The 25,285-nt window shown below is 47.7% G+C and overlaps 2 protein-coding genes across 3 annotated transcripts; both read right to left on the bottom strand.

The window, feature by feature from the left end:
* Positions 1–1,233: 1,233 nt before the first annotated feature.
* LOC143768366 (forkhead box protein I2-like) lies at positions 1,234–5,074 on the bottom strand. The gene is made up of 2 exons (XM_077257050.1): positions 4,437–5,074; positions 1,234–2,522 (listed from the first exon to the last, which is right to left on the bottom strand). The coding sequence occupies exons 1-2, from the start codon at positions 4,936–4,938 to the stop codon at positions 2,254–2,256; spliced, it is 771 nt and encodes a 256-aa protein (XP_077113165.1). The 5' UTR covers positions 4,939–5,074; the 3' UTR covers positions 1,234–2,253.
* Positions 5,075–7,078: 2,004 nt separating this feature from the next.
* On the bottom strand, positions 7,079–24,971 carry LOC143768365 (forkhead box protein I2-like). Of its 2 annotated transcripts, XR_013213825.1 has the most exons (4): positions 24,447–24,971; positions 22,041–22,515; positions 8,925–9,078; positions 7,079–7,707 (listed from the first exon to the last, which is right to left on the bottom strand). XR_013213825.1 is itself a non-coding variant. In XM_077257049.1 (2 exons), exons 1-2 carry the CDS (start codon positions 24,886–24,888, stop codon positions 22,244–22,246), a joined length of 714 nt encoding a protein of 237 aa, XP_077113164.1. In that variant the 5' UTR covers positions 24,889–24,971; the 3' UTR covers positions 21,780–22,243. The 2 variants fall into 2 exon arrangements, 1 of the variants encoding a protein (XP_077113164.1); XM_077257049.1 differs by lacking the exons at positions 7,079–7,707; positions 8,925–9,078 and having other exon boundaries at positions 21,780–22,515.
* Positions 24,972–25,285: the final 314 nt, after the last annotated feature.

Raw genomic sequence — 25,285 nt, 5'->3', positions numbered from 1 at the left:
TGTTGGGAAGTCCCCCGTAATGTATGTGATGCAAACAGCAAAGCAAAGGGTTAGCTCTGGCTAGGGCTTTTAGTATGAGGGTTCTTCAGCACCAACACTAAGCGACCGATTCATTATACTGTGCACACAGGCCTATACAAGCGCTCTCTCCCTCCAATATGAACTGTCACATAGCTGTGCAATGGCGTCAGTGTGCTGAGCGACATCTGTTCTTTCATAACCTCTGATGTCACACGGCCAGGCAATCACAGTAATGCAACAACCCAGAAGGCTACGGCTTTACAGTGACTCACAGGCAATCCCAGAATGCTTACTGGCTGCATTTCAGGCCCCGCGGGGATTTGAGTTTAAAAATCGGTCACCGCCCCCATTGCTCACGAGTAATGAGCACCGTGAAACTCGAGTGTTAACCGAGCACGTTCGCTCATCCCTACTACAGAATCTAAGATGAGTTATTCACTTGTTGTAAAAAGTGTTTAATGGGCCTCAACTCCGGGTGGCTAAAAAATCTGAACTAAGCTGTGCAATGCCCACCACGCCACTAAAACACAAACCCAGAAAGAGGCCCAAGCAGCAACAGAGTGGCACTGGTCCAGGAGGAGATTTTTTTGAACCACCTGCGACCGCCTTTCCTCCCCCAAAAAGAAACCATCACCAGTTTGAAGTTGACCTTTTTATTTAGTAAAACATAGTAGGCCGCCTCAGATGGGTGAGATTTGCAAGAGTTACAAACTAGCATGGTGTACTGAACACTCCCTGAAGTCCCCCGACAGGGTTCAACTAGCTAGTAAAAGTTGGGCCTGAACTTCCATTGTTTTGGATCCCGCGGGCTCTCTTGCAGTAAAATGGCATGATGTCTCACTCTTGCACTAACCCAGAACTGCCACATCCTTTATTAAAGGGAACCTGTCACCTGAATTTGGCGGGACCGGATTTGGGTCATATGGGCGGGGTTTTCGGGTGTTTGATTCACCCTTTCCTTACCCGCTGGCTGCATGCTGGCCGCAATATTGGATTGAAGTTCATTCTCTGTCCTCCGGAGTACACGCCTGCGCAAGGCAAGATTTCCTTGTGCAGGCATGTACTACGGAGGACAGAGAATGAACTTCAATCCAATATTGCAGCCAGCATGCAGCCAGCGGGGAAGGAAAGGGTGAATCAAACACCCGAAAACCCCGCCCATATGACCCAAAACCGGTCCCGCCAAATTCAGATGACAGGTTCCCTTTAAGCAGTGACTCCTCTAAGTATGTTACCGCTTGGGCACCAGTTAACTAGGGCCAAAAGCAAAATCTTCACTTCCAACAGGGACTGCTTTAGGTTGTGGGGTCCTACAATTAGGAAGTTCAGGATCAATGTTTTCTATAGATTCAGACCCTTTTCGGGGGCATTAGAGAGTGTTCCGTGCACTTTTGGTAAGAGGTGACATTTAGATGCGGGGGGAGGGGGGGGGGTCATTTTCAATCAATTACAGAACAGCAATCCATTAAGAAAAATCTGCTTATATTCAATCAAATCCTTAAAAAAAAATTAAAAAGTAGTGCAGACTATAAAAATCCAATTTCTTACAACAGTCAAGTAGTTAAAATACAGAATTTTAAAAAGAAATAAAAACTTATCGCATACGCAAGTTACACATCTTGCAAAAATACCATGAGGTTTCATCACTTGCAAACTTTTTTTTTTTTTTTTTTTAAATCCCTAAAAAAAACAATTAACAAACCCCCCCCCCCAAAAAAAAAAAAAAAAAAACACATTACAAGCAGCAAATATGACTGCTATATTAGTTTGTTAGTTTGAGCATTCATTATGGAAACCACTACAAAAATCAGACAGACATTGTCACCGGTTGACCCTACACAATAAGCTTTTGCTTTTAAGACCGTTAGCGCTTAGTGAATGTTCATGGAAAGAATCAAACATGTCCGGAGACTTCTCCCTAATGTAATGGCCAGAAGAGAGCAGCTTCCAAAAAAGTCTCTCCTTTTAAAGAACTGTTCCCACACGCTAAGGAGAATTAAGGCAAGTGACAATTTTCCAGTGCATGGGTCGGGTCTGTTGATAACATAAAAGTTATACATACATAAAAGTACATTAAAGAGTTAAAACCAGGCTCCAGTAGGATTAAAAATTAAAATAAAGTCCTCATCACATTTCCCAGTTATAAAGTATGTGTTGGGTAATGCTAATACTTGAGGTAGGTTTGCTTAGAAGATAGATTCTCCAGTTGTGGTTGTTATTAGTGGGGCAAATCTAGGATTCGGTGTAATAATGTATGGTGGGCAAGACGTCCTCCTCGAGATTAGAGGACATACCATCATTCAACATTGCATTTATGGCGGCTGTGAGACGAGAGCTTGCGTCCAAAGTTGGAGAAGATCTCGGAGACTTCACATTATTTTTGTCATCCATCTTTTTGTAGCGATTACTGTCATAGTTGTATTTTTTCCGCTGCCCTTTGAGTTTGCCATTATTTTGTATCTTCGTGCAGCTTTGATCGAGTGTCCAGTAACATCCTAGCCCTGTGGAGACACAAGTGACAAGGAAGTTGTTGAGAAAAACCCAATAAGTTTCTATTAATTAGCTCCCTTCCCACCCTCAAGTTTTGAAAAACATTAAAGGGAACCTGTCACCTGAATTTCGCGGGTCCTTTTTTGGGTCATATGGGTGGTGTTTTCGGGTCTTTTATCAACCCCTGTCTTTTCCGCTGGTCGCGGAATTGACTTGAGGTTGATTCGCTTTCCTCCCTAGTTAACGCGTGCGCAAAGCAATCTTGCCTTGCGCACGCACAGTATGCTTTGCCCAACTGCGGGCAAAGCCGAAAACCATTAGTGCGCATGCGCCGGCGCACTATGTCCCGGAACACAGCAAAATACTTCCGGGACATAGTGCGCCGGCGCATGCGCACTAATGGTTTGCGTACGCATTAACTAGGGAGGAAAGCGAATCAACGTCAAGTCAATTTCGCGACCAGCGTGCGGCCAGCGGGAAAGACAGGGGTTAATAAAAGACCCGAAAACACCACCCATATGACCCAAAAAAGGACCCGCCAAATTCAGGTGACAGGTTCCCTTTTAGTGGGAGGAAAAAAAAACCTTGAGAAATATGCAGTGTGAACATACCATAAGACCATTTTCACGGCGAGTTTAAAGACTTCCTAAAGTGGTGTTTTAAAAAAAAAAAAAACAAAAAAAAAAAACAACTTCTAGAGCATGATACATTTGGGGACAGAATAAAATGTCCAGAATGCACCATGTACAGGCAAGTTTCTGATCATATTTGCAAACAATTATTGCAAAAAATAAAAGACAAACCTATGAATCCAGCTACATGATTTATGGGATCTACAATACTGTAGGAGTTAGCCATTGTAGGGTTGGGGGATTTTTGTCGACATTAAGGGCTCACTCCCACTTGAGATTGAATTGGACAAATGCAATTTGATTAAAAAAAAAGTAAAAAAAAAGTATAATTATATATATATATATATATATATATATATATATATATATATATTGCAAAATTCAGATCACACTCCCCCATGTAAGTCTGTGGGTACGTGTGAAACGTCGCACTGCACTCAGATATCACCACCGTGCAGTGTGATTCCTGCCAACGTTGGCAGCAGAGGAAATGGAGAAATTAATTTATCCGCTTCCTCCACACCTGTGCTGCGATTCTCATCCAAGAGGATCGGGGAACAGAACTCCGACACCCGGGTCATCCCTGCCATATCAGATGGTGAGCAGTGCTGGGGAGGTCACATCTACAGATATCTGCTGCCTTGCAGGAGCAACCTGCCATTATCACACACCCGTCCAATTCTAAAAAGTAGCATTCTACCCCTATAATATAGTTGAGGGTCTAGAATGAGAAAAGATCTATTAACCAAAGTGACCTCTTACATGATACCCCACATAGATACACGTATTACAGGGACAACATGTGATTTCAAGGTCCATGTAATATTTGGTCTCCCCTATACAGTGCTGTAGAGCAACGTAACATACCAATGTGGACAATGCTCAACATATGGCAGGACACCACAGCTCCCAGGGTCTGTTACGGCATGCTTGGAGCTGTATAGTGTCCCCCTTTAAGACTGACTTTTTATAATACAGATTCACCTATAGATATAAATTTGGAATCTTCTCATCCATTGACAGCAAGTTCAACAGGGAAGTTTGAGCTTCACAGTATATAATGAAAACCTTTAAAGTGAAGCCCCACATAGGATTTTTCCAAAATATACTTTTGCCCTAATTAAGGTTTTTTTTTTTGTTTGTTTTCTTTTAATCTTTTGCACCAAATCAATGAGTGCACAATATTTGATGAATTAGCATTTTTTTTTTTTTTTTTTTTTACTGACGTGTCCAATATGTAGGAAATATTACACAATAAAATTTAGATGTTGGGGCTCCTAAATCGCCGCTCACCTTTGATGCACTTGTCCCTGGCCACCCTTTTAAAGCAGTTGTTGACAGACAAGGTGTGTCTGATGGAGTTCTTCCAGCCGGCCTGGTCCATCCTATAGAAGGGAAATCTTTCCACAACATAGGTAAAGATCTGGTGAGAGGTCAGTTTCTTCTCGGGTGCGTTCTCAAGAGCCATCATTATTAAATCCATGAACGAGTAAGGTGGTTTCACTGTTTGAAGCAGGTCAGTATAGTTTAGATAAGGCAAATAGGGCTCCTCCACAAATTCCAACTCATCAGAAGGAGTCAAGACTTGAGCTTGGCTGTTGGCATTGACACTTGGCAAATTCATGGAGCCATTCCCATCAAGGCATGGAGGATTAATGGAGTCACCAAACCACTGATCTGGGTCAACATTTGGCTCTGTATGGTCGGATAGAGAAGCGAAATCCAAGTTCTCTAAATCCTGTGAATTGGTGAGGCCCAGCTGGGAACTGGCTGTATGCTCCCCAAAGTAATCCATACCAACCTAAATGTTGCTTGCTCAGGAATGGAAACAAGACTCAGCCTCCTAATGATCTCCAAGCTGGGAGGGTTGCATTGGAGTAATGACCTTCTGCTCAACTTGAAGGCAATTTCCAATCAAGACCCAAGGTAGCTGAAACAGTGCCGCCCCATCCTTCCCCTTATCAGGACCCATCTCCGGTATTCATCATCAATAGGGCCACGTTCACACATCAGTGCTTGTAAGCAAAAACTAGGAGTTGAACAATCGGAGCAAAGGTTCCTATTGTACTTTTTGCTCTACTTCTGCATTTTTGACCCACTCCTGGCTATGACTTACAAATACTGATGTGAAATACTGACCGAAATGCTGCAGTGAGAACATGGTCTTAGGATGTTATTTCCATGCACTACGTGCAGTTCATCATAAAACTAGACCCATCTGTTACATGGTGATTTGTTGTAGATTCAGTAATGTATTTTATGCCAGTTTTAGGATTGAGCGTCGTATTATCAGAGCCCCAGCACAAGCATATTGGAAAAAACTAGCCATCGCAGCTTATCTGTGATCTGTGATTCAGCATCTAAAGTTTGTGCACATTTTCATATGTGCATTTTGTAAAAGCCACAGCGCCAAATTACAAGGTTTAACCTGCAGGTTTAGTTTTTCCATTGAACTGAAAGGTCAAAATCAACACCAAAAGGCGACGTTCACACCATGAGCTTTTGATGTTGCACATTTTCTGCACCTATTTAAGTAAATTAGGTTACTTTTTTTTACATATGTTTTATTGCTGCATCTTATGTCATGTTTTAAATAAAGCCGCTTTGTTTTAAATGCCTCCTGGCATTTGACAAAACTCTTTTAAGGCTATGTTCACATGCGTTTTTGCAACATTTTTTAATGCAAATTTTCAGTTGTGTTTCACTGGACCAGCAAAGACTGAGATTTCAAAAATCTCATGCACACACCCTGTTTGTCAAATAGCTTGGTTTTAAAGAAACCAACTTGGCAGTAAAGAAGCTGCAGAAAAAAAAGCAGGTTTTCGTTATTTTTTGTCTCTTTTTTGCTGTGTTTTTGATGCATTTTTTTTACTCCGTTTTTGTCAGGGTACATTTGTCTCTTGTGCATGCTGATAAAGTTTAGTGCATAAAAAATAGTATGATTCAACTTCAACAGGTTTTGGCACCAAAAATGCGGCAAAACCCGATACCTGCGTTTTTTGCACTTACTCATTGCTTTCAATGGGTGAAAAACGTTGCAAAAACGCCTAAATAAGTGACATGCTGCATTTTGCAAAAACACAAGCTATTTGACAAAACAGTCAGAAAAAAAGGTGTGTGCATGAGATTTCTGAAATCTCAAAGTCTTTGCTGGTACTGTGAAAATTTGCATTAAAAACCACTGGAAAAACACGTGAACATAGCCTATTAGTCAGTGCGTGTGATACCTGCAGATTTTCTCTATCTACTGCAAGTCTATGGAAAAAATTTGAACCCTACACCGCACGTCAGTTTATGTGGAGTTTAAAAAAAACAAAAAACAGCACATTGGGCTTGCGATATCTATAAATTCCATCCACTTTTCTGGATCTGTATGACGCAGCATTTTTTTTGACGCACCAAAAATACAGAGTCAAAAACTGTGTAGTGGGCACACAGCAAAAAGTACATTTCTATGATATAACTTGTCATGCTGCAGATTTCTTTTAAAAAAAAAGTCAATTTTTCACAAAAATGCTTATACTATGAAATACTGCAGATTTTACATGCAGAAAATTTCCACCAAATTCTGGCCCCGATTCCTCATGCTGCTTATGCCGGACTTTTGGCATAAAATATCTTCAAATGTGGCAGAATTTTTGCAATATGGTGCTTTTTTGCGACAGTTTCCAGCAGGTCTGCCAAAATGTGTTGAGAAGAGGAGGAACTGGACCAGGATGGGATGACGTAGCACCCAACAAATTTATTAAAGGTGGGTGGCGTTCCTTACGCCAGAAATGTTACACCAATCCTTGACTGTAGGAACATCTCTGGCAAGGAGTATGCAGGTGCTTGTTCAGACTGATTTGTGCAGATGTCCAAAGCAGCCATAAGACTGGCCGCTCCTAATAAATCAGAACCTGATGAAGGCTGGAAGCAGCCGAAACGTGTTGTTTAAAACAATGTTTTAATCTTTTATTTATAAATAAATGTTCATTGAAGCAATGTAAAAAGACACAGCGGAAGACAGAAGTGGAAACAAGACAGCACTGATCCTGGTCTCCATTTTTAAATCTGGGTGGTCTCTGCAATTTTCACAAAGAGATAAACTTATATTGGCTAGTTTGATCCATAATAAAAAAATAAATTAAGTATGCATCTCCATTTTTAATTCTTCATACCACCGGACAGTGGACACCAAGTTAAGGCTCATGGGATGAGGAGGAGACCAGGTGATCAGTGATGAAGACCTATGAGAGGACTGACTTTCCTTTTGAATTAATGGATACAAAACCAGATGAACTTTTTTTGTTGTGGAGAACACTGTGCAACTTAAAGAGACATTATTAAGACAAATAAATAAGACTTCTGGATAAAAGACAATGCACTTTGTGGATTTATTGCATTTTTTGTTTTTTAGTTATAGTTGCCATAACCATTTCACTGTCATGTTTTTTGTTTTCACCAGGTGGTTGCCCCAAATTTCTTAACAATCTTCTCTGGTTATTGCATTTTGGCTGTATTTCATGTATTCTGCCCCTTATTTGGTGCAGTTTTTTTTCCCTCTGTAAGCTTATTATAGAACCTGAAAAAAAAAAAAATGTGTTAAAACCTCCATTACATTTTAAGTGTAGAATTATAGCTTTTCCGTACTATAAAAGCATTTAAACTGCTGCTTAAAGTCTGTACCAAAAACGCATAAAATAAGGGGGGAAATGCATGAAAAAAAAAAAAAAAAAAAAAAAAAACACAACACAGCAAAATATTCAACACTTTTTTTTTTCATAGTTTTAAAAACTTTTTACTGTACTTGTTAGTCTCCTTTAAGGGATTTGAATCTGCAATCATCCTATCACTTGTGCCATGTACATCAATACCACAATATTGCTATATGTAGCAAAAATTAGCCTCCTATGATCACCAGCCACAGGTGGATCATCATGACAGGCACAGTGCACTTTGTCCATGTGACTGATGTCTCCAAATCCAATCTTCTAACCTCTGAAACTGTACTGATAATGGCAGTCCTTCATTATTAGGCTATGTGCACACGTATTCTTTGCCACTGCGGATTTGATAAATCTGCAGGGCAAAAACGCTGCGTTTTTGCTGCGGATTTATCGCGGTTTTTACAACTGCGGTTTTCCATAGGGGCAGCTGTAAAACCACTGCAGAATCCGCGGAAAGAAGTGACATGCTGTGGAATGTAAACCGCTGGGTTTCCGCGTGTTTTTTTCCGCAGCATGTGCACAGCATTTTTGGTTTCCCATAGGTTTACATTGAACTGTAAACTCATGGGAAACTGCTGCGGACCCGCAGCTGCGGAAATGCAGCAAAATCCGCATCGTGTGCACATAGCCTAAGGCTGGGACCAGAGCGTTCAGCTGCATAGAAATACATGCAGCCGCACGCTCTGGTCCAGGTGTTGATTGGCGAGTTTCTCGCATCACACTCGCAAGTGTGACCCCGGCCTATCTGTGATTTCTGCTTTTTAAGGGCTGTCCCACACGTCCAGATAATTCCGGTACCGGAATAAATCGGTACCGGAGTTATCCGTGTCCGTGTGCCTGGGAACTCACGGAGGCCATACGTGCGGCACACGTGTGCCGCCCGTATGGCGAGTGGGTACCACATGGAGCGTGTGGTACCCACTCTGCATCATGCTGAAGCCGCGATTCATATGTTCCCTGCAGCAGCGTTTGCTGCAGAGAAAATATGAATAATAGTGTTTAAAATAAAGATCTATGTGTCCGCCGCCCTCCCACCCCCTGTGCGCCCCCCCGCTGGTCAGAAAATACTTACCCGGGTCCCCCGTCGGCTGTCGCTCCTTCCTGGTCTGGCCGCGGCTTCTGGTGTATGCGATCACGTGGGGCCGATCATTTACAGTCATGAATATGTGGCTGTTAGAACATGAGCATGTTCGGATAGCACTTTATCAGATCACGTTTGCTCAACACTAGTGTTGAGCATTCCGATACCGCAAGTATCGGGTATCGGCCGATACTTGCGGTATCGGAATTCCGATACCGGGATTCCGATACTTGCCGCGTATCGGATACCGGAATCGGAAGTTCTAAGATTCAAAAAGCAGAAATTCAGCCAATGAGATTGATTCCAAGTGTGGGCACATCCTGTTTAGCATGGAGGGCATGAAACTACTGGCAAGGCTGTGATTGGCTGGTGTAATGATGTCATGATGCAGTTTAAAAGTCGCTGGCGCCATTTTGCGATCACTCTGCTGTGAATTCAGTTAGTGACAGGACGCTGTTTGCTGACTGAGGGACAGTTTAGAGATAGCGATTTGCTTCTTTGTGCTTTCCAAAGGCTAATTTAGCAACCGCTGTGTTCACCTACTATTCACCTTGCTTTTGCCTTGTAGCGCTGTTTTCACAGCGATCTGCAGGGTCTGTGTGTGTGTGTGTGTGAGTGCAGCCCAGTCTCCAGTCTGAGTGCAGCCACATAGGCCATCCATAGTTGGTTGTATTCAGTTCAGGGAGGGTGGTTCATTGCCTCATACTGTTCCTTTTTTTTTTTTTTTTCCCAAGTAGTGTAGTCTGCTGCTAATTTATTCAAAAAAATCCTATTAGTGTCTTTCCACCCGTCTCCAGCTAATTTGTGGAAAAACACTACATAGGATAAAGTAGAGGAGGGTTTTTGGGCCTTGCAGCGCCGTTTACGGCTGTCTGCACGGTCTCCGTGTGACTGCAGCTCGCCCTGTAATCTGTGAGCAGCTGTAGCCTGGTTGTCTCCAGCTCAGGGTTTTTCACTGCGTCATACCGCCAAATCAATTTTCTTTTTTTTCAAAGTAGTGTAGTCTGCTGCTAATTAATTTAAAAAAATCCTATTAGTGTCTTTCCACCCGTCTCCAGCTAATTTGTGGAAAAACACTACATAGGATAAAGTAGAGGAGGGTTTTTGGGCCTTGCAGCGCCGTTTACGGCTGTCTGCACGGTCTCCGTGTGACTGCAGCTCGCCCTGTAATCTGTGAGCAGCTGTAGCCTGGTTGTCTCCAGCTCAGGGTTTTTCACTGCGTCATACCGCCAAATCAATTTTCTTTTTTTTCAAAGTAGTGTAGTCTGCTGCTAATTAATTTAAAAAAATCCTATTAGTGTCTTTCCACCCGTCTCCAGCTAATTTGTGGAAAAACACTACATAGGATAAAGTAGAGGAGGGTTTTTGGGCCTTGCAGCGCCGTTTACGGCTGTCTGCACGGTCTCCGTGTGACTGCAGCTCGCCCTGTAATCTGTGAGCAGCTATAGCCTGGTTGTCTCCAGCTCAGGGTTTTTCACTGCGTCATACCGCCAAATCAATTTTCTTTTTTTTCAAAGTAGTGTAGTCTGCTGCTAATTAATTTAAAAAAATCCTATTAGTGTCTTTCCACCCGTCTCCAGCTAATTTGTGGAAAAACACTACATAGGATAAAGTAGAGGAGGGTTTTTGGGCCTTGCAGCGCCGTTTACGGCTGTCTGCACGGTCTCCGTGTGACTGCAGCTCGCCCTGTAATCTGTGAGCAGCTATAGCCTGGTTGTCTCCAGCTCAGGGTTTTTCACTGCGTCATACCGCCAAATCAATTTTCTTTTTTTTCAAAATAGTGTAGTCTGCTGCTAATTTATTCAAAAAAATCCTATTAGTGTCTTTCCACCCGTCTCCAGCTAATTTGTGGAAAAACACTACATAGGATAAAGTAGAGGAGGGTTTTTGGGCCTTGTAGCGCCGTTTACGTCTGTCTGCACGGTCTCCGTGTGACTGCAGCTCTATCTGTTGTCAGTTCAGCCCCCAAAAAATAAATAAATAATAAAGTTCACCAAACACACCAGTTACACCACTTTACATTTCTGTAGGCCACATTAGCTCATATTTGTGTCTAGTCCACACTTTAGATAATTAGTGCTTCTTATACCTGTTAGGAGGAGTTGCTCAGGAATAAGCACACAAATCCGTTAGTACTTTTCTGCTTATCTTTATCAGTCAACCAAGATGAAGAAGGCAGTGAGTAAGGCACGGGGGCGTGGGAGCCGTCGCGGAGCAGGGAGGGGACATGGGGATTCTGTGCCTGCTGCGGGCACCGGTGACTCATCAGCACCCACTTTCACCAGGCAACAGTCGTTCATGCGAAGCTTTGTGTCCGAGCGCCGTACACCGCTGCTGCGTGAAGAACAAATTGAAGCTGTTGTCGGATGGATGGCAGCTAATGCATCAACTTCCATTAGTGCCACATCCTCTCAGACACAGAGCACTGGAGAGCAGCCATCTGTCTCTTCACCACCTGCCAAATTGCCCAGGCAGACAGAGAGCCCAGGACAGGAGCCGTCTCTACTTCTGTTCTCTGAATCTCTTGGCTTGGAAACAGGGGGCCAGCCAAGCAGCATTGGAGAAATGGAAGAAGAGGCAGGGTGCAGTGATGCCCAACAGCTTTTTCTGTCTTCCTCTGAAGAGGCGGGTGGGCCAGTGGCTCCGGTCACCACATCGCAGGCCGCATCAGCTGATGATGACACTCAGGTGCCACTTACTGGTGCGTGCTCTGCTGCTGAGACTATCCAGGAGGAGCAGTTGGGGGCAGAGGGTAGTGTAGATGATGAGGTCCTCGACCCATCTTGGCGTGAGGGACAGGAAGGTGGTGGGAGCAGCTCTGAGGAAGAGATTCCCCGTACGGCCCAAAGAGGGAGAGGGAGGGGGAAGACTGCGGATCCTGCAGCCTCCGCTTTGGCACCCGTTAGGAGCATGTCTCTTCCAAAAGCCAAAAAGGGCGCTCCCAAGACTTGCAGTGCCTGGTCCTTTTTTGACACAGTTGCAGATGACATTTGCTATGTCAGATGCAACGTGTGTCATCAAAAAGTCAAAAGAGGTCGAAATGTCAGCAACCTCAATACCTCCAACATGTGGAAACATGTGCGCAACAGGCACCCGGCGGAGTTAGAAAAACACACTGAAGAGGTAGGCCAACCAACAGCGGCAGCTACCACCTCTTCAGCTCGTGTTGCCTCTTCCTCTACCTCACACGCAGCTGGTTCGGCGTCCTCCCAGGATCGCCGTGGAAGAACCTCTGCCCCTGTTGTCCAGAGACCCGCTGTAATTCCACCCGCAGCGCCACTTTCCCAGTCATCCACACACTCCCAGCCCAGTCTACAGCCATCGGTAGTACAGGCATGGGAGAAAAGGCGGCCTTTCTCGTCAAACCACCCACGAGCACAGGCTCTGACTGCAGGCATTGCCAAACTTCTGTCACTGGAAATGCTGTCATTCAGGCTGGTGGAGACTGACAGCTTCCGTGACTTCATGTCATTGGCAGTCCCACAGTACAAAGTGCCCAGCCGCTTTTACTTCAGCAGGCAAGCCGTCCCTGCCCTGCAGAAGCATGTGGAGGGACACATAAAACACGCGCTACTGAACGCCGTCAGTAGCAAGGTCCACCTCACCACCGATGCGTGGACCAGTCAACATGGACAGGGGCGATACCTTTCCCTCACTGCCCATTGGGTTAATGTCGTTGAGCCGGGTACAGACCGTGCGAGTGGCGCAGGACGTGTCCTGCCCACTCCAAGGATTGCAGGAATCCATTCTGTACGCATTGACTCCTCCTCTTACACCAGTTCCTCAGAATCATCGCTGCAGGAGCCGTCACAGTCCACCTCCACATGGACCCGTGATGAACGTGTACCTGTTACGACCGACATGAGCACAGCCGTGGCCAAACGTCAACAGGCCGTCTTGAAATTAATTTTCTTGGGGAATCGTAGCCACACAGCGCAGGAGCTCTGGAATGCCATCAAGCAGGAGAGCGATGTGTGGTTTGTGCCAGCGAATCTCCAGCCAGGCATGGTAGTGTGTGATAATGGCCGAAATCTGGTGGCAGCTCTGGGCCTCGGCAACCTCACTCACATCCCATGTCTGGCACATGTGCTCAATTTGGTCGTGCAGAGCTTTTTGAGGGACTATCCGGATCTTGATGCACTGCTGCACAAGGTCCGCCTAGAGTGTGCTCACTTGCGGCGTTCCAGCACGGCAAAAGCGCGCATTGCGGCTCTGCAGCGCCGACACCGCCTGCCGGAACATCGCATCATATGTGACCTACCTACCAGGTGGAATTCCACGTTACATATGTTGGAGCGGTTGTGTGAGCAGCAGCAAGCTGTAATGGAGTACCAGCTGCTTCAGGCGCAAAAAAGTCGCAGTCAGCGCCGTACAGACTTCACAACCACAGAGTGGGCCACTATGAATGACGTCTGCCAGGTTTTGCGTCCCTTTGATTATTCCACGCGGATGGCGAGTGCAGATGATGCACTAGTCAGCATGACTGTCCCCCTTATCTGCCTGCTTGAAAAATCACTGCAAGCGCTAAGGGATGATGTTGTGGAAGAGGTGGAGGATGAGGATTCACCATTTCCATCATCTTCTGGACAGTCAGCGCCACGTGGTTCCTCACAAACGCGTAGGCAGGGGACCGTTTGTGAGGAGGATGAGGAGGAGTCAATGGAGGAGGAAGACATCCGTCCAGAGGAGGGAGTTACACAATTGTCCAGTACTCAGTGTGTACAGCGAGGGTGGGGTGATGACGAGCGGGCAGAGATCACGCCTCCAGCAGGGGACAGCGTTTCTTGGGCAGTTGGCAGTCTGCAGCACATGGTGGATTACATGCTGCAGTGCCTGAGAAACGACCGCCGCATCGCCCACATTCTCAACATGTCTGATTATTGGGTGTTCACCCTCCTCGATCCTCGCTACCGGGACAACGTAGAAAGCCTCATCACACCGTTGAACCGGGAGCGAAAAATGCGGGAGTACCAAGACACACTGGTCAATTCCATCATCTTCTCCATTCCAACTGAGAGAAGTGCTGCTAGTGCATTCCAAAGCAGCTCAGTGCGTCCAGGCCGTGGTGGAGGCTCTGCACAAAGAGGGAGCAGAAGCAGTGCCTCTGCCCAAGGCAAGACCAGTATGGCCGAACTGTGGCACAGTTTTCTGTGCCCGCCACAAAAGTCTACACCATCACAGACGGCTCCAGTCAGCAGGAGGCAACGGTTCCGTCAGATGGTGACAGACTACATGTCTTGCCCTCTTGCTGTACTCCCAGACGGCTCTTCCCCTTTCAAGTTTTGGGTCTCAAAGCTGGATACATGGCCAGAGCTAAGCCAGTATGCATTGGAGGTGCTGTCTTGCCCTGCGGCCAGTGTATTATCGGAACGTGTCTTTAGTGCTGCAGGTGGTGTACTAACTGACCGTCGCATGCGACTATCCTCCGATAACGTTGACCGGCTTACTTTCCTGAAAATGAACAAGGCCTGGATCTCGCCGGAATTTGCCACTCCTCCTCCTGATTGAATAATTAGGTCACTGTATACGTTATCCAGGTCTCCTGTTGTGTTCATCTTTCTACCACCTGAACTTAAATTCCTGGGCTCCAACACCGCCAGTTGAGGCTCAGACGTGCCGTCTGCACAGTCAAAACATACGACCCAGTGTTATTGGGTTTCAGTAATGTCAGCTGATCCCCAGCTGTGTAGCCGGCAATGTGTCATGCGACCGCCACGCTGACACAACAACTGAAATGTAAGGGAATCTGTCCCCCCCCCCCCAAGGCGTTTGTTACTGAAAGAGCCACCTTGTGCAGCAGTAATGCTGCCCAAGGAAAAGGTAGCTATTTTTGTTTAGCTCCTTGCACACGCAGAACTTAACACTTATAAAATGTGTCCACTGATACCGTAAAACCGTCCCGGAGGTGGGACTTTACTTCGTAATGTGACGCAGCCCAGCCGTCATTCCTACCCCCCCGGCGCCGCGCACCGGCTCCTCAGCGTTGTTTTATTCCGTCCTGGAGCCTGCGCTGTTATGTTATCCCGTGGCCAGGCACACTTAGCGCTGCCCGTCTTCTGGCATCATTTGGTGTCTGGATGGCTGCGCCTGTGCGGCCGCGCTGGCAGAGAGCCCGCCTCGCAGTGTCTTCTGATTTAATCCCACTGGGGGCCTGGGATCCATGGACATGCGCAGTGCATATCTGAACCTCCACCTCTCACTCATTTCCCTATGGCTTCTTCAGACTGTTCGGTGTCAGCTGGTCCCTAACAGCATGCCACGGCCGTGACACCGCACAGTCTGAAGAAGCCATAGGGAGATGAGTGAGAGGTGGAGGTTCAGATATGCAGTGCGCATGTCCATGGATCCCAGGCCCCCAGTGGGATTAAATCAGAAGACACTGCGAGGCGGGCTCTCTGCCAGCGCGGCCGCACAGGCGCAGCCATCCAGACACCAAATGATGCCAGAAGACGGGCAGCGCTAAGTGTGCCTGGCCACGGGATAACATAACAGCGCAGGCTCCTTGACGGAATAAAACAACGCTGAGGAGCCGGTGCGCGGCGCCGGGGGGGTAGGAATGACGGCTGGGCTGCGTCACATTACGAAGGAAAGTCCCACCTCCGGGACGGTTTTACGGTTGCAGGGGACACATTTTATAAGTGTTTAGTTCTGTGTTTGCAAGGAGCATGATGAAAAGAGCCACCTTTTCCTTTTGCATCTTTTGTGCTGCACAAGCTGGCTCTTTCAGCTACAAACGCCTTGGGGGGGGGTTAAAGGTTCCCTTTCGACTTTCTCAGGCTTCGGCCTACATTGTGTTCCTCTGCTTTTCCACCTGTCCCTGGGCTCCAACACCGCCAGTTGCCGTCCAGAAGTGCTGTACGCACAGTCAACAGTCCCTCCTCTGTTATTGGGGTTCAGTAACGTCAGCTGTTCCCCTGCTGTGTGTGTGGCAATCCCTCCTACCTCCTCCAACCTCCTCCTCCTCCACCCGTCCCTGGGCTCCAACACCGCCAGTTGCCGTCCAGAAGTGCTGTACGCACAGTCAACAGTCCCTCCTCTGTTATTGGGGTTCAGTAACGTCAGCTGTTCCCCTGCTGTGTGTGTGGCAATCCCTCCTACCTCCTCCTACCTCCTCCAACCTCCTCCTCCTCCACCTGCCCCTGGGCTCCAACACCGCCAGTTGCCGTCCAGAAGTGCTGTACGCACAGTCAACAGTCCCTCCTCTGTTATTGGGGTTCAGTAACGTCAGCTGTTCCCCTGCTGTGTGTGTGGCAATCCCTCCTACCTCCTCCAACCTCCTCCTCCTCCAACCGTCCCTGGGCTCCAACACCGCCAGTTGCCGTCCAGAAGTGCTGTACGCACAGTCAACAGTCCCTCCTCTGTTATTGGGGTTCAGTAACGTCAGCTGTTCCCCTGCTGTGTGTGTGGCAATCCCTCCTACCTCCTCCAACCTCCTCCTCCTCCACCCGTCCCTGGGCTCCAACACCGCCAGTTGCCGTCCAGAAGTGCTGTACGCACAGTCAACAGTCCCTCCTCTGTTATTGGGGTTCAGTAACGTCAGCTGTTCCCCTGCTGTGTGTGTGGCAATCCCTCCTACCTCCTCCTACCTCCTCCAACCTCCTCCTCCTCCACCTGCCCCTGGGCTCCAACACCGCCAGTTGCCGTCCAGAAGTGCTGTACGCACAGTCAACAGTCCCTCCTCTGTTATTGGGGTTCAGTAACGTCAGCTGTTCCCCTGCTGTGTGTGTGGCAATCCCTCCTACCTCCTCCAACCTCCTCCTCCTCCACCCGTCCCTGGGCTTCAACACCGCCAGTTGCCGTCCAGAAGTGCTGTACGCACAGTCAACAGTCCCTCCTCTGTTATTGGGGTTCAGTAACGTCAGCTGTTCCCCTGCTGTGTGTGTGGCAATCCCTCCTACCTCCTCCAACCTCCTCCAACCTCCTCCTCCTCCACCTGTCCCTGGGCTCCAACACCGCCAGTTGCCGTCCAGAAGTGCTGTACGCACAGTCAACAGTCCCTCCTCTGTTATTGGGGTTCAGTAACGTCAGCTGTTCCCCTGCTGTGTGTGTGGCAATCCCTCCTACCTCCTCCAACCTCCTCCTCCTCCAACCGTCCCTGGGCTCCAACACCGCCAGTTGCCGTCCAGAAGTGCTGTACGCACAGTCAACAGTCCCTCCTCTGTTATTGGGGTTCAGTAACGTCAGCTGTTCCCCTGCTGTGTGTGTGGCAATCCCTCCTACCTCCTCCAACCTCCTCCTCCTCCACCCGTCCCTGGGCTCCAACACCGCCAGTTGCCGTCCAGAAGTGCTGTACGCACAGTCAACAGTCCCTCCTCTGTTATTGGGGTTCAGTAACGTCAGCTGTTCCCCTGCTGTGTGTGTGGCAATCCCTCCTACCTCCTCCTACCTCCTCCAACCTCCTCCTCCTCCACCTGCCCCTGGGCTCCAACACCGCCAGTTGCCGTCCAGAAGTGCTGTACGCACAGTCAACAGTCCCTCCTCTGTTATTGGGGTTCAGTAACGTCAGCTGTTCCCCTGCTGTGTGTGTGGCAATCCCTCCTACCTCCTCCTACCTCCTCCAACCTCCTCCTCCTCCACCTGCCCCTGGGCTCCAACACCGCCAGTTGCCGTCCAGAAGTGCTGTACGCACAGTCAACAGTCCCTCCTCTGTTATTGGGGTTCAGTAACGTCAGCTGTTCCCCTGCTGTGTGTGTGGCAATCCCTCCTACCTCCTCCTACCTCCTCCAACCTCCTCCTCCTCCACCTGCCCCTGGGCTCCAACACCGCCAGTTGCCGTCCAGAAGTGCTGTACGCACAGAGCCAAACACCTCGCCAATGTGTTAGTGGGGTTCAGCACCGCCAGCTGTTCCCCTGCTGTGTATACGGCAACGTGTACTGCGACCGCCACGCAGGCACAACAAGTTAAATGTAAGGGAACCTGACCCCCCCCCCCCCCAGGCGTTTGTTACTGAAGGAGCCACCTTGTGCAGCAGTAATGATGCAAAGGGAAAAAGTGCCTCTTTTCGTGATGCTCCTTGCACATGCTGAACCAAACACTTATGAAATGTGTCCCCACACAGCGTTAAACCGTCCGGTAGGTGGAACTTTCCTTTGTCGTGTGACGCAGCACAGCCATCATTTTTACCCCCTTGGCAGCGTGCGCCGCCTCCTCAGCGTTGTTTTAATCTGTCCCGGAGCCTGCGCTGTTAGGTTAGCCCTTGGCCATGCACACATGTTGCGCTGCCCGTCTTCTGACCTCATTTGGTGTCAGGCTGGCTGCGCCTGTGCGGGTGCGCTGGTCGAGATCCCGCCTCGCAGTGTCGTCTAATGTAATCCCACCGCGGGCCTGTGATCCGTGCCCGTGCGCAGTGCATATCCTCTCCTCTCACTCCCCTCCCTACGGCTTCTTCAGACTGTGCGATGTCAGCTGGTCCCTAATAGCATGCCACGGCCGTGACACCGCACAGTCTGAAAAAGCCGTAGGGAGGGGAGTGAGAGGAGAGGATATGCACTGCGCACGGGCACGGATCACAGGCCCGCGGTGGGATTACATTAGACGACACTGCGAGGCGGGATCTCGGCCAGCGCACCCGCACAGGCGCAGCCAGCCTGACACCAAATGATGTCAGAAGACGGGCAGCGCAAAATGTGTGCATGGCCAAGGGCTAACCTAACAGCGCAGGCTCCGGGACAGATTAAAACAACGCTGAGGAGGCGGCGCACGGCGCCAAGGGGGTAAAAATGATGGCTGTGCTGCGTCACACGACAAAGGAAAGTTCCACCTACCGGACGGTTTAACGCTGTGAGGGGACACATTTCATAACTGTTAGGTTCCGCATGTGCAAGGACCATAATTAAAAGAGCTAAGTTTACCTTTTCCAGCATTAGTGCTGTACACAATGGCTCTTTCAGCTACAAACGCCTGGGGGGGGGGGGGTTAAAGGTTTCCTTTCAACTTGCTCGAGTGCAGGCTTCGGCCTACACTCCGCTCCCCCTGCTCCTCCTGCTGACCCTGGGCTCCAACACCGCCAGTTGGGGCCCGGTACTGCTAGCTGCACAGAGAAAAACACCTCGCCAATGTGTCAGTGGGGTCCAGCACCGCCAGCTGTTCCCCTGCTGTGTAGCCGGCAACGTGTCCTGCAAAAGTCACGCAGACACAACACACCCAAAGCTGCCGCCTGTGCAGGCTTCGGCCTACACTCCCCTCCCCCTGCTCCTCCTCCTCCTGCTCCTCCTCCTGCTGTCCCTGGGCTCTAACACACCGCCAGTTTTTGCCCAGATGTGCTAGCTGCACAGAGAAAAACACCAGCCAATGTGTCAGTGGGGTCCAGCACCGCCAGCTGTTCCCCTGCTGTGCAGCCGGCAACGTGTCCTGCAAAAGCCACGCAGACACAAGAACTGAAATTGAAGGGAACCTGTCCCCCCTCCCCCAGGCGTTTTTACGTTATCCAGCCACCTTGTACAGCGGTAATGCTGCATGTGTGCAAGGTGGCTCAGAAACGTATTCTCCTCGCACATGTGGAACTGAAAACACGTCTGCAATGTGTCCTCTGTGTGACCATTTAACCGTCCCGGTGGTGTGACTTTCCTTTGTAATGACACGCTGCAACCCCCTTGGTAGCGCTGCCCGTCTTCTGGCATCATGGTTTGGCTGCCTGCGCCTCTGCGGCCGCCCTGACCCACACAACGCCCCTCGGTGTCTTATTTATTGGGACTGCGAGGGTGTGATTGATGGGCAGGATCAGTGCATCAGTTCGCCTGTCCCTCCTCTCCTTCCGCCTTCTTCGGACTGTGCGGCTTCATGGCCGTGGCATGCGATAAGGGATCAGATGACGCCGCACAGTCTGAAGCGGGTGTAAGGACCCGAGTGTGAGAGGCGAACATATGTGCTGCGCCAGGCCCTGAATCCCAGCCCCGCAGTGTTTTAACAATGTTAAGACACTGCGGGGCTGGGATTCATGGGCATCGCGAACCGCACCGGCCGACATTACATGATGCCAGAAGATGGGCAGCGCTAACGGCGCTAGGCCAGGGGATAACACGACAGCGCAGACTCCTGTACAGCAAATAACAACGCTCAGGAGGCTGCACCCAGCACCAAGGTGGGATTCTTGACATCTGTGCTGCGTCTCATTACAAAGGGAACTCGCGCCTCCAACACAGTTTGACTGTATAAAGGGCTAAATGTTATACGTGTTTCATTCAGCGTGTGCAAGGAGCGAAATTAAAAGAGCAACCTTTGACTTGTGCAGCACTACTGCTGCATAAGCTGTGGCTCTTCTACTTTCTAACCCCTGAGGGGGGGTTAAAGGTTACCTTTGAAATTGGTTCAAGTAGGCTTCGGCCTACACTCTGCTCCCCCTGCAGAGCCCGGGCTACAACACCGCTCGTTGCTGTCCGGAAGTGCTGGCTGCACAGAGCCAAACACCTCGCCAATGTGTCAGTGGGGTCCAGCACCGCCAGCTGTTCCCCTGCTGTGCAGCCGGCAACGTGTCCTGCAAAAGCCACGCAGACACTTGCTCTTGTACCTTCTGCTCCACATCCTGGTTCCAGTACCGTCAGCTGGTTCCGGGCAGAGCCTTTGGCTTAGGTGCCTCCCTCTGGGTATCCGAGTTCCACCAACGTCAGGTGGTCCTTGGTAGTGCTTTCAGGCACGGGTACCTCCTGCTTAGTAACCGGGTTCCAGTAACGTCAGCTGGTCCTCGGTAGTTCCATTGGCTCTTGGACCTTCGGCTACCCATCCGGGTTCCAGCACCGTCAGCTGGTTCTCGGCAGTGTCTTTTGCTCTTGTACCTTCTGCTCCCCATCCTGGTTCCAGTACCGTCAGCTGGTTCCGGGCAGAGCCTTTGGCTTAGGTGCCTCCCTCTGGGTATCCGAGTTCCACCAACGTCAGGTGGTCCTTGGTAGTGCTTTCAGGCACGGGTACCTCCTGCTTAGTAACCGGGTTCCAGTAACGTCAGCTGGTCCTCGGTAGTTCCATTGGCTCTTGGACCTTCGGGTAGCCATCCGAGTTCCAGTTCCATCAGCTGGTTCTCGGCATTTTCTCAGCCTTCTTGTACCTTCTGCTACATTTCCAAGTTCAAGAGACTAAACACGATGACCCGGAAGAACACCCCTAAGATGACGACGACACCAGAGACGACAACCACCGTGATGACGACGACCCTGGAGACGATGACCCTGAAGACCACCCCGATGACGACGACCCCGGAGACCACCCCGATGACGACGACCCCGGAGACGACGACCCTGGAGACGACGACGACCTGGAAGACCGAGAAGCAGAAGAACAAGAGGCTGCAGAACAAAGAGCAGAAGGACATTAAGCATAACACAAAATATCAGAGCAAAAAAATATTATGTAAATTATAAGCAGAAGAAGACTAAGCAGTGTATGGGGGTGAGTCCGTTCCTCCTCGTGGTGCCCCTGGATAAAGCCTGATGCTGCAGGCCAAACTGAACGCGGACAAATGTAACTGGTTTGTGACAGGCAGAACGGAAGGTGTAATCTTCAAACTTTTATAGATAACAACTACGGGAATGCCTGTCACAAATAAGAATATGATGAAGAAGTTGAATATGATGAAGATAATAGTAAAATAAAAAGAATATGAACAATGTAACCCAAAAAATAATAGGTAGAAGATGAAGAAGAAGATGAATAAGGTGAAGAAGTTGATGTCAAAGAAGCTGATGATGAGGATAATTAAGAAGAAAGCGTGGGAGAAGTAAAAAAGAAGGTGAAGGGCGTGGAAGTAGTGAAACATCAATATCTGACATAAAAAAAAAAAAAAATAACATAGTCAAATTCTTTCTAACGCCGAACTTCATAAAAAAAAATAAAAAATCCTGCTATTCTATTACATTGGGCTAAACCTCTGTCCCTTTAATATCTCCGCCACGTCCCCCAATACATCCTACATTATTCTTAGTTGTTTTCCTTCATGTAGAATGAACCTACAAGTTTATTAAGGGTTTATTTTAATTCCGATATTTTCGTCCCATTGACTTGCATTGGGATCGGGTATCGGTATCGGATTGGATCCGATATTTTGACGGTATCGGCCGATACTTTCTGATACCGATACTTTCCGATATCGGAAAGTATCGCTCAACACTACTCAACACTATTGTCCTCCTCACTCCTCCGATTCCCACTTATAAAAGCATGTGGTTTGCATGTTGAGGGATGACAAAAGAAGAGCACAATCTACTCATTTGTTGGGTAATGTCAAGGCTTGAGGTAGGTTTGGTTTGGGCAGTAGATTGGTAATGGAGTAAGGTAACAGTTTGCTGTAATAGGTTTTGGAGGGTGAGACATCCTCCATGAGCTAAGTGGACACCTCATTACTCCTCACTACATCTATGGCAGATGGACAGTTGGCAAGACAAGGGCTCATGTCCAAAGCTGGAGGTGGTGAAGACTTCATTTTACTCATTGGAGATCCTGCAAGGATGTTAGACCACAGCGACTTCAGATTCTGGGTGCTATCCAGCTTGTTAGAGGTTTTACTCTCATTGTGCTTTTTCCGATGCCCTTTTAGTTTTCCGTTACTTAGCATCTTAACGCAGCTTGAATCGAAAGTCCAGTAACACCCTCTCCCTGTGGAAACAGAAATGACAAGGAACAAAACAATAAATTTCTATCAATTATCTCCCTTTCCACCCTCCAAAAATTAAAAATCAAACATTTTAAATATGAAAAAAAAAATATATATACATTTTAAAATAAAAAACCCTTGTATAGTATAATGTATGTGGGACAAGAATAAAATGTAACGATCCCAATTAATCTAGTCATATGATATGAGATCTACAATGCTGTAAATGAGTGATAGCAGGGACGGAGATTTTTGCTGACATTAAAAAGGTTCTTATCCAAAAATGTGTCACCTCCGGTATCAGTAAGTGACTACCAATTGGGTCCCACAGTGATTACTGGAGATCAGGTCCGGATCCCCCTACCATGGTCTAGTGATCAGTCATTTATCATCTATCCTGTGAAAGTTCTCTAAGGGTATGTTTCCACATTCAGGATTGCATCAGGCTTTGGTCAGGATTTTATGCAGGTAAAATCCTGACCAAAACTGCACCTGAGGTCACTGGCAGGTCACCTGCGGTGTACCTGCGTGTTTTGCTCATAGTAGCAACATGCTGCGTTTTGAAAAAACGCACCACGCGTGCGTTTTCGCGGCAAAAACGCATGCATTTTTTAATGCATAGTGGAGTCTGGATTTCATGAAATCCCCTCCACTATGCTGTAACATCTGGACGCTGCGTTTTTGACGCTGCGGAAAAACGCAGCGTCAAAAACGCAGCGTTTCCTGAACGTGGAAATATACCCTAAGGGGAAAAAAAAAAAAACCACCGTTTCAGGAGTCCATCTGGCCTAGCCTCATTCAGGCGTCTGTATTGCCCCTACTTGCTCTGCGATTTTCGCAGATACAACACGTACCCATTACAGTCTATCGAATATTCGCATGTCCTTGTATTTTCATGTATTGTGTGTTAATCCAAAACTCAATGACACCTGTAATTTTGGGCATCATGGATTAAAAAAGTGTCAGTACAAGTCGGTGCTTCTGTGAAAAACAAATACAGCACATGGATGACATCGGTGCAAGGTCCATGATTAACATCGGAAAGGATAGGAGAAGTTTTGGAATTTATTTAGACATACATGAAAAACTGTAATCAAACAATGAGGACATCAGTAACTTTTTTTTTTGGCATGTGTGAAAAAAACCCATCAAAGTCTGAATGAGACCTAAGAGTGTTTGAGTTAAAGGGGGTAACCCAACCATGCTCGCTTCCAGATCAGATGGTTGTGTTGGACTGCGGAGGTCATGTCTACTTACATCTGCTGCCTTGCCAAAGCACAACATATGGCAGGACACCACAGCTCCAGGGTTTGTTACGGCATGCTTGGAGCTGTATTGTCATCGTTTAAGGCCACGTTCACACATTCAGTATTTTACATCAGTATTTGTTCCACTCCTGATTTTGGCTTGAATGAGAGGAAAAACATCACAGAAACACGTCAGCCACAACCAGGAGTGGGTGAAAAATGCAGAAGCGGTGACAAATACTGATGTAAAACACTGACCAAATACTGAATTTGTGAATGTGGCCCAAAAGGGACATTTTATAACACTGGTTTTAAATTAAAAACATGGAATCTTCTCATTCACTAACAGCAAGCAGAATTTAAATTAAAATTAGTCATTAAACTGATGAGTTTGAGTTTTCTACCACCATGGCCACAAATTCAAAAGTTTTATTTTTTAAGTTGATCTTTTCAATAGGTTTTAAAAATGTTTGTCTGCAAAAGTTTTTTTTTTTTTTTTTTTTTTTTAGAAGCTTTGTACTCCACTAGATACTGGAGTACAGTTGCACCACAAAAAAAATGGCAAGATTTCAAAGAGTTACAAAATGATGAACAAAAAATATGAAAAGTATGCAAATAATGAACACCACACTCAACCCCAAATTACAGATAATAGATGTTGAGGCTTCTAAAAAAGGACCACTCACCTGGATTACAGGCGTCCCTGTCCACCTTCTTAAAGCAGTCATTGACAGACAAGGTGTGTCTTATGCAGTTCTGCCAGCCGCCCTGATCCCTCTGATAGAAGGGGAATTTGTTGACCACATAGCTATAGATCTGGGTGAGGGTCAGCTTCTTCTTGGGTGTGCTCTGAAGAGCCATGGCAATTAAAGCCAAGAAGGAGTAATGTGGTCTTCTTGTTTGAATCCGATCATTGTGGCTTAGCTTAGGCAAACAGGGCTTCTTTACCATTCCCAACTTAGCAGAAAGATCCAAGGCTTCGACTTGGTTGTTGACATTGCCATTTGGCAAATTTACAGGGCCATTCCCATTTGGCTCTGGATGGTCGGATACATCATACACTGATGACGATTTCCAAGGCTGGTGCAGTTTCTGCACTTTAGAGTAGTCTCGAGAGGAGACCTCCATGTCTGGTAATTCCTGTATATAGGTGTGTCCCAGATGGGAACTGGCTCATGAGCGCTGCTTGCTCAGGAGAGGGAACAAGATTGGCCCTCAGCCATCTAATGAGCTTCAAGCTGGGGGGTTGCATTATGCACAACTTGCAGACAATTTCCAATCAAGCCCCAAAGTGAGGGTATGTGCACACGCTGTGGATTAGGCTACTTTCACACTAGCGTCGTGTGACGTACGTCGCAATGCGTCGTTTTGGAGAAAAAACGCATCCTGCAAAGTTGCCCGCAGGATGCGTTTTTTCTCCATAGACTTGCATTAGCGACGCATTGCGAAGTATGGCCACACGTCGCATCCGTCTTACGACGGATGCGTGTTATGGCGGACCGTCGGCACAAAAAACGTTCCATGT

The sequence above is a fragment of the Ranitomeya variabilis genome, chromosome 4 (assembly GCF_051348905.1).
Source record: "Ranitomeya variabilis isolate aRanVar5 chromosome 4, aRanVar5.hap1, whole genome shotgun sequence".
Lineage (NCBI taxonomy): Eukaryota > Metazoa > Chordata > Amphibia > Anura > Dendrobatidae > Ranitomeya > Ranitomeya variabilis.
This window is presented reverse-complemented; position numbering and strand designations above follow the sequence as displayed.